This window comes from Patiria miniata, unplaced genomic scaffold, assembly GCF_015706575.1.
Source record: "Patiria miniata isolate m_02_andy unplaced genomic scaffold, ASM1570657v1 HiC_scaffold_3, whole genome shotgun sequence".
NCBI lineage: Eukaryota > Metazoa > Echinodermata > Asteroidea > Valvatida > Asterinidae > Patiria > Patiria miniata.
In genome coordinates, this window is record NW_024037069.1 from 16,021,910 (window position 1) to 16,037,241 (window position 15,332).

At 41.5% G+C, this 15,332-nt stretch overlaps 1 protein-coding gene across 4 annotated transcripts in view; it reads left to right on the top strand.

Annotated features, from left to right (window-relative positions):
• The window catches only part of LOC119737019, a 48,173-nt gene that overhangs the window by 31,036 nt on the left and 1,805 nt on the right, over positions 1–15,332 (top strand). For all 4 annotated transcript variants that reach the window (XM_038211081.1, XM_038211082.1, XM_038211083.1 and 1 more), the window contains 12 exons: positions 535–605; positions 1,777–1,976; positions 2,966–3,007; positions 4,063–4,194; positions 5,340–5,687; positions 7,796–7,894; positions 8,945–9,310; positions 10,004–10,105; positions 10,428–10,757; positions 11,934–12,123; positions 13,568–13,839; positions 14,363–14,508. In XM_038211081.1, coding sequence (XP_038067009.1) covers positions 535–605; positions 1,777–1,976; positions 2,966–3,007; positions 4,063–4,194; positions 5,340–5,687; positions 7,796–7,894; positions 8,945–9,310; positions 10,004–10,105; positions 10,428–10,757; positions 11,934–12,123; positions 13,568–13,839; positions 14,363–14,508 — 2,298 coding nt within the window. The remainder of the gene's footprint in view (positions 1–534; positions 606–1,776; positions 1,977–2,965; positions 3,008–4,062; positions 4,195–5,339; positions 5,688–7,795; positions 7,895–8,944; positions 9,311–10,003; positions 10,106–10,427; positions 10,758–11,933; positions 12,124–13,567; positions 13,840–14,362; positions 14,509–15,332) is intronic.

Genomic DNA, 15,332 nt, shown 5'->3' on the forward strand with positions numbered 1-15,332 from the left:
ACTTGGTTGAAAGATAGTAAGGGGACTAAACTCCCTGTGAAATTAATCTTTCTGGCAAGCTATCATTTTGAAGTAATCAACGAAAGAAAGCCTTAAGACGCACCGTAGGAAAATTTAAATTAGTAGTTTGTTTTGTTATTCGGCGCAGCGCGCGCAAGCATTGGCACGACGCACAGTCGCGCGCGGTTGCTATACATTTTTTTGTGTAACTCGTCGGATCAGTGCGCGACATCGCGTATAGCTGCAATTCAAAACAATTCAAAACATGATTCAGCAACTTTTGATTTGAAATTGAGATCCTAGAATGCTGTTTTTCTCGAAATATACAGCTGAAGCTGAACTGAAACTTTATCAGGTTAGTTGTTCAGTATCCTTCATTAGATTTTGAACACTTTTGTTGCTTCAAACGAACAAAATGCACACATTACAAATGATGGACTATATCTTTAATATAGTTTCCAATATTACATAATGCAGAGTGCGAAACACAGGTAAAATTAAGCAGAGTATATATGGATTATCCCAATTCTATAGATGGACTCAGCTCTTGACAGTGGGCTGGGAGCCCAATACATCTACGTAGACACCACCATCGACAGTTTCAAGTAAGCAGCACTTTGTTCAGATGGATTTACTCAATGCTTATTGTTTATTATGCCTAACTTATCTGCAGAGCTTTACTTTTGAATTTTGTTTTTCCATTTGTCACAAATTAATATAATGCTAATGCAACAATTTATTTACAACAATGATTACTAAACTTAATAGAATCCTAATTCAACACTTTGATTAATTATTAACATAAACGGTGACAGATGGGGGAATTAACCAGGAAGAAGCCTAATCTATACATGGTCCCGTCTGTGAAAAACTTATAAAATAAACAATAATTGTAGCTATAATTTAAATCATTGATCAGTAAATTAATTAATTATAATTACTTTGCATAATAGCAGAAAAATTGAGGGATAATGAAATATACTGATGTACAATATAATATTTGATTACGATGGAATTTCAACTACTTCAGTTTTGCTTGAATTAAGTACCAACATTAATTGCACATCACAGTTTCCAACAAACGTTTGTAAACCACCAATTCCAAACAAAACTGAAGTAGTAATCTGGGATTTTTGTACCTCTAATAGTTTTATATGAGAAAGCAGATCATTAGAAATCTCTTCTGGCAACCTCATTTGGTTCATGGAGAGTCACATTAACTTGAAAGCAGGCAGTGCTGTACAAGGCTCTTCATTTTTCTGAAATATTGTACGTCACATTTGCACCAGAACCCTACAGCTTGTAGTTCATGTTCTATATTTTGCATTCACAAATACCTGCGACAGTTTACCCATTCCTGTTGGTCGAAAGCCCCTCACGTGGGTGATCTGAAACTACCAGTAAAACACAGCTGCACCACATCGCGCAATACCACTGAGTACGTGCCGCTCACGCACCAATCTCCGTTTAAGATGATTTTTTAGCACTGTGTGCACGAGGCACATACAATAGACTTGTTAAAGAGGGGTGTTTCACAAAACATGAAGTAAAATTGTCGAACAAAATCTTGTCAATTTTTGACTTATGTTGACCTTTTGACCGAAAAGGTATTTATGAATGGGAATAAATGTGAGCCTTTGGCTGGGCCATTCAATTGGCGACCAGGCCCTAGCCAGTTTTAAACGTACTAGTTTAAAATCGGCCAAAGCACAAATTTATTTCCCTCATCACAAGTGGCTTTTGTTATAAATACGTCCCTTTATTCCATCGCTAAAGGTCATCTGACGACCCAACCCTCAGAGCAGCCAACACACCAGACACCTTCGTGGAATTCACCATCCAACTGATCAATCTTCCCCCGGTCAATCCAATCAGTGACACTCAGCAGGCCGTCATGGCTATTCTAACCAGCGAAGCCAGCGATGGAAGCTTGGGAAGCATCCCCGTCAATGCCAGCTCGGTTGAAATTTACGATGGTATTAAGTGGAAGAATTCTTTTTCCTGGTTTTTTTTTGTCAAGTATAACCTTTTAGGGTTCCAAGCCACTTTGAAAATCACTTTGAAATGAGTTTCCCTTTTCCAGTCAGGGAAAACTCGTGGAATTTGGAGAAAAAAAAAACCCACCAAAAATCAGAGAAAACTAGGGGAATTTGACGGTGACCCAGAAGGGAAAGGTTTTTGCCAGTTTGGCGTATGTGTGTCTTGTGCCATGTGTCCAAGTTGTGTTCATTGACTGACTGGCTATGGTGGCTTTTTATTATTATTATGATGAATTTATTGAGTTGCAACCAAACATCAAAAGAAGTGGTTGGATTAGACACAAAGACACATCGTAAACAAATTGTAACAACCTTAACCAAAAACATGGTTTACAGTGAACACAAAAATGGTTAAAAAGGAAATTGAAAAACAAAAAGGAAAATGAAAAACAAAGACAAAAAAATGTCATTTTAGAGTTCATGCAGTGTGAATATTACACACCTCTCCAGACAATAACAATTAGCTGTGCTACGCCACCTCTTGACTTCCCAGCAACCTTGGAGTTTTGGGAATTTCTCAAGAAAGCTGGGAATCGTGACTGTGTTTGTCTTGTGGATGAGAATTTAGGACTCAATTACTTCCTTGGTTAAAAAGTGGACAGTCTTTTTTTCCCAAAAGTTATATATGCCTTTCCCCTGTTAATTGAATATAAAAATGACACAAATGCTCATGGAATTTTTTTCTTTATTATTTTCCTCAGTCACAGGGAGAGTTTAAGGTCCCTCCACTTAAAGTAACAAAAGAAGTCCCGTATTTTCTCAAGATTTTCTAGAGAGAGGAATAAATACTTTAAGTCCCCTCCGATTTACGTCAAGAAGCACACCTAATTTTTGAAGATGTGTGCAACTTTTTGTCCTCAAACAAAATGCAAATTGGTTGCAGATAAGATATTTAATGTCATGATTTTCTTTGTTTTTGTTTTTAGTACCTGAATTAGCTACGACCGAGTCACCAGAAGTAACGGAAAGTAAGAACAATTAATCACTCTGAAATAGTCCTCAACACTTTCATGGTTCCAATTTCGTTGTAAAGAGTCTACATCGAAGTCCCACATGGTTCATTCTGTTCGATCGGGGTCCAAATTGTGAGCATTTTTCCTGTCCCTGTTACCTCTGCATTGTGTAATTTGCCATTCAACTAGCATTTAAAATGACTTCAAGCTGGTTTTTAATTGTTGGGTAGGTCGATTGCTTCACATAATTACTCTTAGGAAGAATAACATTTGCAAACATCAAAAAATTAACTGATCAAATTATCACAAAATATCTTACTGGATTGTTAGGGATTGAAAGGGGGGGGGGTGAGGGGGTATTTACCCCCCAATATTGTGTAAAGACTGCATTTTTCCATTCAATTGCCCTTTTTTCAACGGGCTTACCCCCCCCCCCAATAATTTGTAAAGAGTGCCCTTTTTTTACGAAGTGCCCTTTTTTTTCTGAACAAGTGCCCTTTTCCAAAAAGAACTGGTGCCCTTTTTTGTGGCATCTGCCGTTTTGGGCCTCTTTTTTTTCAGAATTTTGCACATGTATCACTCTGAAAAGCACCATATATTGGCCCTTTGTGCATAATTGTCAGTTTTGAACAGCGCCTCCATTGGCAGATGGTACCAGCCCCCCCCCCCCCATAAAAATGACCGTGCTATGCCCCTGTTGAACATTCTCCTTTGGATTTTGAAAGGTGTTATTATTGGAAAGGAATGCAAAAAAAAGACGAAAAATTATCCTATATGCCTGTAATGGGGACCGTAAAAAGTGGACCCCAAATTTATGACCAATGTACTGTAACTATATTTTCAAATATTTTTGGTGTTCTGAGTTCTCAGCATTACTGCGGTTTTCACAGCAGTAATGCTGAGATTGTGCGCTTTTCAAATCTGTAAAAAAAAAAAAAAAAAGACCAGGGTCGACAAACGACTCATTTGGCTTGATCGCATCACAAATCTATTTCACGAGGTGAAACTCCAATATAGCGTGAGGAAAGCATCTCTGATACTCAGATTTGTTTGGGAAACATTTCTTACAGGGCCATCCGTGTGCGCCGGCGATGAGTTTGAGTGTGACAGCGGGCAGTGTGTTCCTAGGGCTTCAGTCTGCGACCAAACCGCTGACTGCTCGGATGGCACTGATGAAGTAGTCATGGCGCTCTGTCCTATCGGTAAGAACCCCATTGCTGTTAGACGTTAGCAGTCAGGGAAAACTGAAGAAATTTGATCAGAAAAACACCCACAAATGTCAGGGAAAACCCAGGGAATTGGACAGTGACCCAGAAGGGAAAGGTTTTCGCCAGTTTGGCGTATGTGCTTCTTGTGCCATGTGTCCAAGTTGTGCCCATTGACTGGCTGGCTATGGTGGCTTTTTAATGTTTATGCAGTGTGAATATTATCAGTATCTTAGTTGCTTTGCTGCCACCACCTCTTGACTTCCCAGTAACCTCGTTAAAGTGAAAATATTTCTCATGGAATTTTGGAAACTTCTCGGGGAAATATAAGGGAGTTTTGGAAATTTCTCAGGGAAATATATTTTTTTGTTTCCATGAAGTGCCGGGCACCCTGACTTGGTGTTTAAATGGCAATGTTTGAGATGATCGGCGATGTTCGTGCCACCTGTGCACAATATGGGCCGCATGCGCCGCTATTATACAACTGAGTGCTTGAGAAACACTGATGCAATTTGGGTACAAGGTCTGGGTACGAGGAGTAACAGGCAGGGTGGTTTTGGGGTGGCACAGGGTCTAATGCGTAAAATGGGGGAGGTCATTCCTACAATGAAATAAGCTGTTCTCCTTTGCTTTCGGGTACAGACACTGTTATGTTGTGCCTAATTCCATTGGTCCATATAGCAGTCACATGCCAGTCAAGTTTCTAACGATTGGTAGCAGCAAGACGTTGCTTGTACCACCTTTCAAATAATTACATAATTTACATATAACATTGCATGCACATCAATTGTGAGCAGGGTGAGGACCATGAGTTGATTCATGGTAGATTTGTGACGTACTTAATTACGCCTGTGCTCTCATAGCAACATGCGAAAGTCAAAAACGTCGTCACAAAACTTCTTGATCCATGGCTCCCTGCTGTGCATAATGATATGCGGTTAGCGGTAACCGGCCGTGCGGGTAACCAGCCATGCAACTGTGCTCTGTTCTCTAGTTCCAATTAGTCGACTTCTGATCAGACTCCTGATTTGACTTATGATTGACTTGATGACTACTCTGCAGTTGATCATACATTGAACTGCTCGGTGGTATTCAATCTATAAAATAATTACCTGTTGTCTACGTTATGATTTTGCCAACAGCATGTGGACCTTCGGATGTTGACCTTCCAACCCAAGGCTCCGTTAGCCTGGCTGTGCCCACTTTCTTGCCAGGCTTAGCACCGGCAACCTTTAGTAGGTGCGGGTACTTGGTGACTGCCCCGGAAGGCTACAGGATCTATCTGGTCATGCACAAAGTCAAATTTTACCTTGTTTATCAAACACTCATTCTGACCTTCGGAGAGGGGAAAGTGATCCAGTACGACAGGAGTGTGGAGCAGCCGCTGGACATCATCAGCCAGAGTCGATTACTGCAGATTGCTTATTATGGTTACGTATGGATTGGAGACTACGGCATTGACTTTGAATTCCGGGCCACTAATGACACAGGTATGCTTTTGCGTTGTGGTATGGGCTCCGTGCACAATTACCCCTTCAATTACGGCCAGAAAAAAAAAGAGAGTTGGGGAAGACCTAGACTGGTTCCTGGTCCGTCCACTGCGTATTTCGAATGATCCAAAGTTATTGGGGGCAGGGATTAGTCTGGGAGACCATCGCAAGTTTATTCGAACGTGTTTGTGCGCCGACGACGTGTGACGCTCACGCGTGAAGACGCTATGGCAATTAGCTTTGTGCACATTCAGGATAAATAAGTCGTGCGTATTTCGTGCGCGAACCAGTACAGCACGCACACGTGGTGTCCCATCCAAGGGACTCTCAAAAGTGGTAAAAACACGCCCTCTTTTGTTGGTGCACAGAGCCCATCAAAAGGTGTTAATTATTTTTAAAGGCATATCAGGATCATTTGCTTTTCATGCATTTTGTTCGTTTCCAATAATAACATTATTAAAAATTCAAAGAAAAATGTTCAAAACTTAACTTGTTGAAGTTTCAGCTCAGTGGATATTATGCACTTTGGAGGACACGGTGAAAAACAACGCACAACCTTTTGATCAAGAAACACCACGATTTCAGCATTTAACAACTCTATATTCCAAACTTCAGTCAATTGACTGATCGTTGAAAATCACCTACATTTCTTGATTTCTTCTACATGACAGCAAGCCAGACAGCATAAATTCACGGGGTTTTTATTTTTAGTACCAGTACAATCTTTAATCCAAGTAAAGCTTTTTGGGATAAAATGCAAATGATTCTAAAAAATGCCTTTAAGTAGAAATAGGAAAAAAAATGCACATTTTTGTCGGAAACAACAATGAATACATGAAATTTTTTTTTTTTACAGTGTTTTTGTGTTTCAGTAAAATTGATTGAGAGTAAATGAACACTCGCAAAGTGTTTTTTCGTGCCCCCCTTCCAAAACCCCTCATTCAGTGTGACATCATTGGTGAAATTGACAGCAAGAGCTGTTTACAAGAATTACTGTGTCAATTCTGCAAGGGAGAAACTATGGGATGCTTTGCCGAGAATGCCACATTGCAAAAGGGGTGTTTTTGTCGGATCGATTGTGGAACTTTAAAAATGATCCTCTATTTTGAGAGCAAGTCCACCGTCTTTGGCCCCTCCAACGAACAAGTCAATAGGCAAAAATGATTAAATTTTTAAACTTGAGCATTTTAAACTTTGTTATTGTGCCTGTCAAATTGTTTTGGGGAGGCTTGGATAAACAAGGTACCCAGTCACTCTAGAAAACCGGGAAAACCTTGAAAATGAGTTGTCATTTATTCAGTTGGGGAAACTCAGGGAATTTGGGAGAAACACCAAAAATCAGGAATAAAAAAAAAATCATGAAATATGAGAGTGGCCCAGAAGGGAAAGGTTTCATCAGTTTGGTATAATGTGCGTCTTGTGCCATGTGTCCAACACGTTGTGTCCATTGACTTGACAGTTAATTTATAGGGAGACCATCGCTTGTCAATAAGTTGCCCGTGTATTAATTATTAGTATCTTGTATATTTATTATTAGTTACTTTGCTGCAACTTGCTCTTGACTTCCCAGAAACCTTCGGGGAAAACTCCGAGAAGTTTGTTTTCATAAAGCACTGGGAACCTAGTCTATGTAATAGACTATATGCCCTGGTGAAGCTGACCATGGTCTATGATATGTAAACAGATTCAGCGATTAATTATGCAACTAGACTGCATATGACCTCAAGAAACTGACCAATCAGCAGGCGACTTCTATACACGCATAATGCGAGCTCCCCGCGAGCATAAACATCGCACCCACGATGAGTAGCATTTTTTGTACAGGTTGTTGTATTACAAAAACATGGCATCGAAATGGACCAATCACAATCTTAGTCCTGATTTCGGAATGAAATGACGTCATGCATACTTAGATATATCAGACGTTCTACCGGAGATGGGCTGCGTGGAGAACGGGTGATACTCAGACTACATGGAACCCTGATATATTTAAAAACTGTTCAGTATTCTCTGCATGCCTGCATATAGGTTTGAATTCTAAGAGTCTGCATGATCTCGAATTTGTCATCGAATCATTTATCTATACACTTCCTGAATTTTTTGTGCAGATATTGATGTGTGCGACAATGGTGTTCAGGTCTTACCTGCGGAGAAGATATGTGATCAGAGACACGACTGCTTGGACTACAGCGATGAAATCGGCTGCCGTAAGTATATGCTCAAACCAGTCAAATGAAGCTTCTAATAGTCCAGTTGTAACACTGGCTACAATTCGTCCAACCTTTGTGCTTTTTCCTGGATGTAAGAGAGAAAATGCATGGAAGCAAAGATTTTTATTCGTAATGGTTGGCGAAGGATTACCCTTGATATGTGGATGAGAGACCAAAGAAAAAGAACCAGATTATATTTTAAAAAAAATCTTTGAAATTTAGTATTTAATTGTCTCAAGATTTATTTAGAATCTTTTTTTTTATTCAAACTTGATTTATGTTTTTGGCAAATTAAAATGTGGAGGCAATTTGGGAACGGCAACCAACTTCCTGGAAGGTGACATGTGTCAGGACACAATACTGTGTTTGTAACTAACGTTGAACTGGTGTGCTGTGATGTTTAAAATAGTAAAAAAAATAGGGAGGAGCTTTAGCCCCCCAAACTGTTGTTTAGCGCTCCCCCCCCCCAAACCCCCCCCCCCCTAAAATTGCCAATTTTTTTTTTAAATAGCAGTGTCGAATGTTAGCAGGTGATGCCACATGCAAACAGTCTCCCCTCCCCCCCCCCCCCCCCCTCCCAGAAGAATCCCAACATTCGCTATAGCCGGCCAGGCGGAGATCTAGAAGGGGGTGGTTTTTGTGTCACCCCCCCCCCCTTGAAAATTGTATTGATAATGATAACGTACGTGTCCGTCAGATACAAAGGCGTAGCCATTTGTGAGTAGCATTAGTGACACTAATATAGTGTGCATGATTGTAGGATTTGATCAGCGCTCCCCATTAAAATATGGTGTGACCCCCCCCCCCTATTGCTTTTTGGAGGCTAAGTGTCCGGTGAAAAAAAAAATGGTCTTCATTTCAGCACTCATCCCTGTGAAAATTTGTGGAACCACCCCTGATATAGCCCCCTAAAATATATGCTTTAGAACCGCGGCTGGTCAATGCTCATAAAAATTGTTCTTTATGAAGGGCGAAAACCTCAATCTCCAAGATTTGACGAAAATCCTTTCACATATTCTTGTTTATTTCTCTCTGCCAAATTAACAGAGCCCCAATGCGGTCAGTCCAACTACACCCTGGCCCCTGACGTCACGGTCCCCTTGCAGTTGACCGATTACCCAGCCAATTATGTCAACAGCATGGCCTGTTTGTGGTTGATCACCGGCGTGGCCAACGCCTCCATCATCTTCCAGACATTCTCAGATCTGGCCGCTGGGGATACGTTGTCCTTTGGTCGAGGGCACGACCCGTACGACCCGTTGAGTACCGTGGCCGTGGTACCTGGCATCCTGTCCAACGGTTCCTATGTCCTGGTGTCGGAGAGCCAAGCATGGGTGCTGTTTGTGTCTGATGCGGGAGAGACAGGCACAGGATTCAGTGTCAGCATGCAGGTGCTGTATGATGACGATGGAGGTACGTAGCCTATATTCGATTCTGTAGCTCAGAATAGCTGAGTTATTGACTCCAGACTTGAAAATGTTGTTTATTTGATGATGTTAATTTTGCTGAATATATTTGGTTACAGTGGTCAGAAATTGCCTCAGATTGCACTGCAGAGCATCTAGAATCAAACATTTTCCAGGGCCCTTAATGCGGACCCTGAACTCCACGCAGTAAGGGCTTTGGGTATCATGCTTCGCGCTCCCCACATTTGAGAAGCGATTGACCCCCTTGATCAAAAGTATTAAGTTATAAAAGAAGTGCATATATGAGGCAGCTATAAGGATAAGTTTATGGAGGGAGTTGTGCACAATGTTGTTACAGTCACAGTTACAAGTTACAGTCAACAGTAGGATTTTCCACAGAAATGTGTATAGATTTATTTTGGAATAATTATTTTCAAACGTTCAATTGTTCTGTTGTTTTTTCTTAACTTTGTTCTGTGCACAATAATCGGTGCAGCGATGAAACAGTCGATTTGATTTCACTCTTGAGGGGGCAAAAACAAGAGGAGCTATGCTATTGTTTTTAGCTTTGTAGGCATGTAGGGATCTTAGATTGTCAATCAATGTGTTTAAGGGGTTGGTTGGTTTAATAACATGAATATTATAATTATGCTGTCTATTTTGTGAACACTGTCTAAATGAGGTATTTTTCTCGTTCAAGATTTCTTTCACTGCAGCAATTTGGTGCAAGTGGTGCCCATGGACAATCGATGCGATGGGCTGGCTGAGTGTGTAGGAGACCCCAGTGATGAAATCGACTGTGGTAAGTAATTGCTCAACAGGAAGAAAAAAAATGCAGACAGTTGATGAGCTTCTCTTACTGAAGAGATTCACACTACACTTTGTCACCAACTGTTTGTGTTTTTGTTAATTTTTGAGGTGCTTGCATTGGATTTGTGGATTGCTTTTTTAAATTGCCTGTTTACGAAGTCTGTCATTGAAGCAAAAGATTGCATAACTTTAGTGCCACCTAGTGAGTGACAAGTCTGTCAATTGCTCTTGAATAACATACATGAAATATACTCTATGGAATTGAAAGCCCAATGTGACTTTTATACCTTCCGTGTATGTCTTTGGAATCCTAGACGCAGTAGATACATGCCAGGTCATCCCGATTGCCAACTGTTCCCGGCTCCTCCCCTACAGCAGGACCCAACTCCCCGGCCGTTTTGCCACGAACGCTGCCTCCGCGATGGCCCAGTACCAACAGGCCACAGACCACTTCTGCCAACCCCAGTCGGAGCTGGCGATCTGTTCGTTGCTGTTCCCAGAGTGCCCCACGGCCGAGCCATCCAGCAGGCGGGCCGTCTGTCGGAGCGTCTGTGAGGGGGCAGTGGAGGGCTGTAACTTCAACGACGGCATCTGTGACTCCTTGCCAGACACCGGCGGCGATCTGTGGTGTAATTACGAGAATGGTGAGTTTTGAGAAAAATTCTTGTCTCAAATACTGGAGATCCCCGGAATTAGTACAGGTAAATTTGTTCATATCTGCCAGCCATATAACTTACCGAAAAGAGCTTATTGACTGCTCCTTTCCTCAGCTCACACCATTGGACCAACTCTGCATCTGTGGTGCTTTACCGTTGATCCTAGATGCTGTTAAAGATATAGTCCATCATTTGTAATTTGTGCATTTTGTTCGTTTGAAGCAACAAAAGTGCTCAAAATCTAAAGAAGGGTACTGAACAACTAACCTGATGAAGTTTCAGCTCAGCTTCAGCTGGATATTCCGAGAAAAACAGCATTCTAGGATCTCAATTTCAAATCAAAAGTTGCTGAATCATGTTTTCGCATTGGGCCTGAATTCAGCGTCCGAGACACGTTCTCACTGAGCCGACTGCAGCTACGCGATGTCGCGCACTGATCCGACGAATTATAGCAACCGCGCATGCGTGTGCATCGTGCCAATGCTTGTGTGCACTTCGCCGAATAACAAAACGAACTACTAATTTAAATTTCCAACGGTGCGTCTTAAAAAGCACCGTTGGAAAGGCCTTCTTTCGTTGATTACTTGAAAATGACAGCTTGCCAGAAAGAATAATTACACAGGGAGTTTAGTTCCCTTACTATCTTTCAACCAAGTATGTTTTTCAACAATAATTACGCCAGTTACTTTTTGGATAGCTGCAAGTGATGGACTATAGTTTTAAATAAAAAAAACAGCAATGAGGTGACTAAAGGCCGGGTCGTACTCGGCGCGAAAGCGAACGAAAGCACAAACTTGTGATGACATGGCAAGTAGTCGCACTGCGAATTCACCACAAAGGTGAATTCATTGCAACTCTGGCGAATTTTGCAGTGAGCGTCTCCTGACCACAAATTCGCTTCATATTCGCATTGTGTAGAGTACTGCCGCGGCAGCCTTTTCTTTGAACAAGAGAAGTGTGGTTCTGACGGAAACTAGAGGTATCAACTAGACTTTTGGGGATTGTCAGTTGACGGTCAGAGCATATACTGACAAAAGTGTCAAGTTAAAAGCTCTTTCTCTCTCAGCTCTTTTTCTCTCAGAACTATACACTTCTATCTTAAAATTATAGTCACTTGGTCTTCAGTGACTCTGCAGAATGATTATTATTGGTTTATTTATTTAGACATCCTAGAGACTGGGATCTGCGGAACTGCTCCAGCGGGACCCAACCCCGTTAACCGTATCGTCAACGGTCAGGACGCGTCGCTGGGTGAGTGGCCCTGGATGCTGGCTGTCCTGGATGAGGATTTTAACCATCGATGTGGAGCCACCTTGATCAGCAACCGGTGGGCCATCACAGCTGGTCATTGCGTGTAAGTTGAATTTCGAACTCCCTTGGTAGTAGAGCAATCCTCTCCTTCACTGTGCCCAATTTTATGGTACTGCTAAGCACCCGGTTTTAGATCGAGCCTGATCCTTCCATTTCATGGAAATGCAAGAGCAGAATAAGTACAGCTTTAGTGGGCTCCATGCACAAGTATATACCCCCCTCAACGGTTACAAAAGGAGAGTCCAAGGAGACCACTGGGAGAGCCATTTGAATGCATCACCGATGACGCCTGATGCTAACGTGAAGGTGCTATGTCTTTGTGCACATTCAAAATAGAATTAGTTGTGTGTACGCCACATGCGCGAAAACCTACATGTGCACACGCAAGGCATGTTTACGTTACATACCTAGTGTGGACATTCTTTTGTTTTCGTGTAGTTAAGAAAAACCTGTCGAAAAAAACCCTCATTTTACTCAAACGGTGAAATCTCTTTCAACCCCAATTTTTTTGTGTGATTCCCTTTAGTGTTTCTCTTCAGTTTGCCACAGATAAACCTAACCCAAAAATGCCTCTAAACCTTTTTTCCCCCAGAGAGGGGGAAACATTGTGTGGACGTGGGTTAGTCCACACAACGTCGCTGCTACCTGGTTTATGTGGACCTCTTTTGTTCGAAAGTCCACACAGTGAACGTAATATGCTTGTTCACAGTGTGTCCCGTCCTCTGGGGTCTTGAACGTGGTCTCAAACAACCATCTACTGTTTCTGAACGGATTCCATAGAACACGCTTATTGCTGCACTGATTGCGAGTGATTTCTATATATTCAAGATTAATATATCAATCTTTCAATTGAGGATTTGTTTTATTTTGACTCTTTGGGGGATTTTGTCTGTATTCTTCTATATGTCTAATTTGATTGTTAATCTTTGTTTTGTTAATGATATACATGTATATGCTTTTTGTTTTGTTTTGTTTTAATTCAATTTCTTAATATTTATGTAATATGAACCAGGGCCCTTATGGATAGTTTTTGTAACTGATAAGGCCACCCTGTATAAAGCAGACAGCAAATAAAGAATTTAAAGTTAAAGAACTAAGGTGAGCTGCAAAATTTGTGACCAATTCACTTGAACTCTTCTTTTGGGAATATTGTGCATTCCCATCTCAATTTAGGCCATCTGATTTGAAATCGATGGGGAACCTTTTTGCTTCTTATTCCGTTTGGCATAACAATCTTATAGCTATGTGCTTTGAGACTCTCGTAAAGTTAGGTGACTTTAGTTCTGTTTGAATTTTTGATGCTTTTCTTTGACCTTTCTCTTAAAACAGCTGTAGCGAGATTTTCTCGCAGTTGAAATGTGTTCAACGTTTGCAAATGCAAAGAGTGAATACCAGCCAACTATAGCCATTTCCTTCAGACAACATTTGGATAAATAACATTCAATGAAACCAAATTCAATGCTTGATTTTTCCCACAATGTTCATAGCGGTGTCAGCGCTTGGGTCCTAGCCGGCGTTCTTGATTTGTCAAACCTGGGAAGCCATTACCAACTGGCCAAAGTCAGCCAAGCCACTGCGCATCAGTTGTACGACGACAATGAGCAATATGATGTATCACACGACATTGCCGTGCTGAAGCTGGAGACTCCCCTGGAATTCAACGACTACGTCCGACCGGCGTGTTTGAACGCCGCGCAGAACGAGACGGAAATATACCAGAATTGCTACGCCACCGGCTGGGGAGCTCTTCAGGAAGGCGGTAAGTGAGCATATCAAGTACCCCCTCTAGGCTGTACGCATGTGCTCTGTCCATCTTGGGGGTCGTCTTATTGAATGACCAGTGCTGAAGTCAATGCGTGCGAGGTATATACCGGACCAAGCACGCATTTAAGCTGTGCACGTACATAATGTATCGTGGTCTCCACTATCAATACCCCAAATGTGACGATACAATTTGAGGATTAATTTGCTGGATTCAACTCAAGCATTAAGGAGACAATACAGGGTAAGGTGGAGTTGCCATGCAACACAGCCTTGAACAAATCGATTGCACGTGGGGTCGAAAGCTAATTCCTCGTTGGGCAAAACACGACTGCATGTCTAACGACTTGTCCTCAGGTCTAATACTGCAATGGGTTTTTTTGTACAGTGTGGGGCCAAACGAGAAGTTCAAGAGAAAAGTTCAGCTTGTCAATTAACCAAAGTGTGGGTGCTCCTTTAAAATGAGTCGTTAATTTGATTTCACACTTTTGTATTTTGACCGTGATTTTCTCCTTATGCAGGTTCAGTTTTTCCCGACATCCTGCAAGAGGTAGTCCTTCCTCTTATCCCATTGGAGAATTGCACGGCTTTTCTTCAGGATTTATATTTGATCACTAAATACATGGTCTGCGCTGGCTATGAGGAGGGTGGCAAAGACTCGTGTCAGGTAGGCAGTGTACAGTCACCTATATGCTTGTATTTATTTTGCACATTTAGATTATTTGTCATTTGTGCATTTTTTTTTACGTTTGAAGCAACAAAAGTGCTCAAAATCTGAAGAAGGGTGTTTTATAGCAATTAACCTGATGAAGTTTCAGCTCAGTGAATGCTGTACGTTCCGAGAAAGCAATATTCCAGGATCTCGATTTCAATTGAAAAGTTGCCGAGTCATGTTTTCTCATTCAGCTGATCGCAGCTACGTGATGTCAAGCACTGCATGAACCAACACATAACAGCAACCTGTGCACGTGTGCATTGTGTATTGTGCGTGTGGAACAGACTTTATCGTTTATTATTTTTTTTACATGTAATATATAGTAGTGGCTCCCCTGCAAATTGTTAAATTTTTAGTCAGTCTAGTCCCTACCCTGTTAGTTGGTATTTTTAAAGTAGTGTGTCCCCCTGGTCTAGGGGGGGGGGGGGGGGAGTGAGGCGGAGCGTTGTGGAGTCCAAGATTTTGGTTTGTGTCAATAGTAAGAGAGACAAAAGACCTGAATCAACAAATTACGACTGCCAAAATGTTGTTATTTTGAACAAAAAAAATCATGAATGTGTGGGAGTTTTTCAGTGAATATCGTATTAATCAAATAAGGTAAATTTACGTCTATAATTAGCCAACCAGTCAGAGGGGGGAGGGTGGGCAGCCTCCCCAACCAACCCTCTCATTAAAAACGCACTTGATTTCTTGTGTTGTCTAAGCAGAAACCCCACAGCTATCCCTCATATTTATCTGTACAGACTTTCTTGAACTTTATCTTGGATGATATGAAA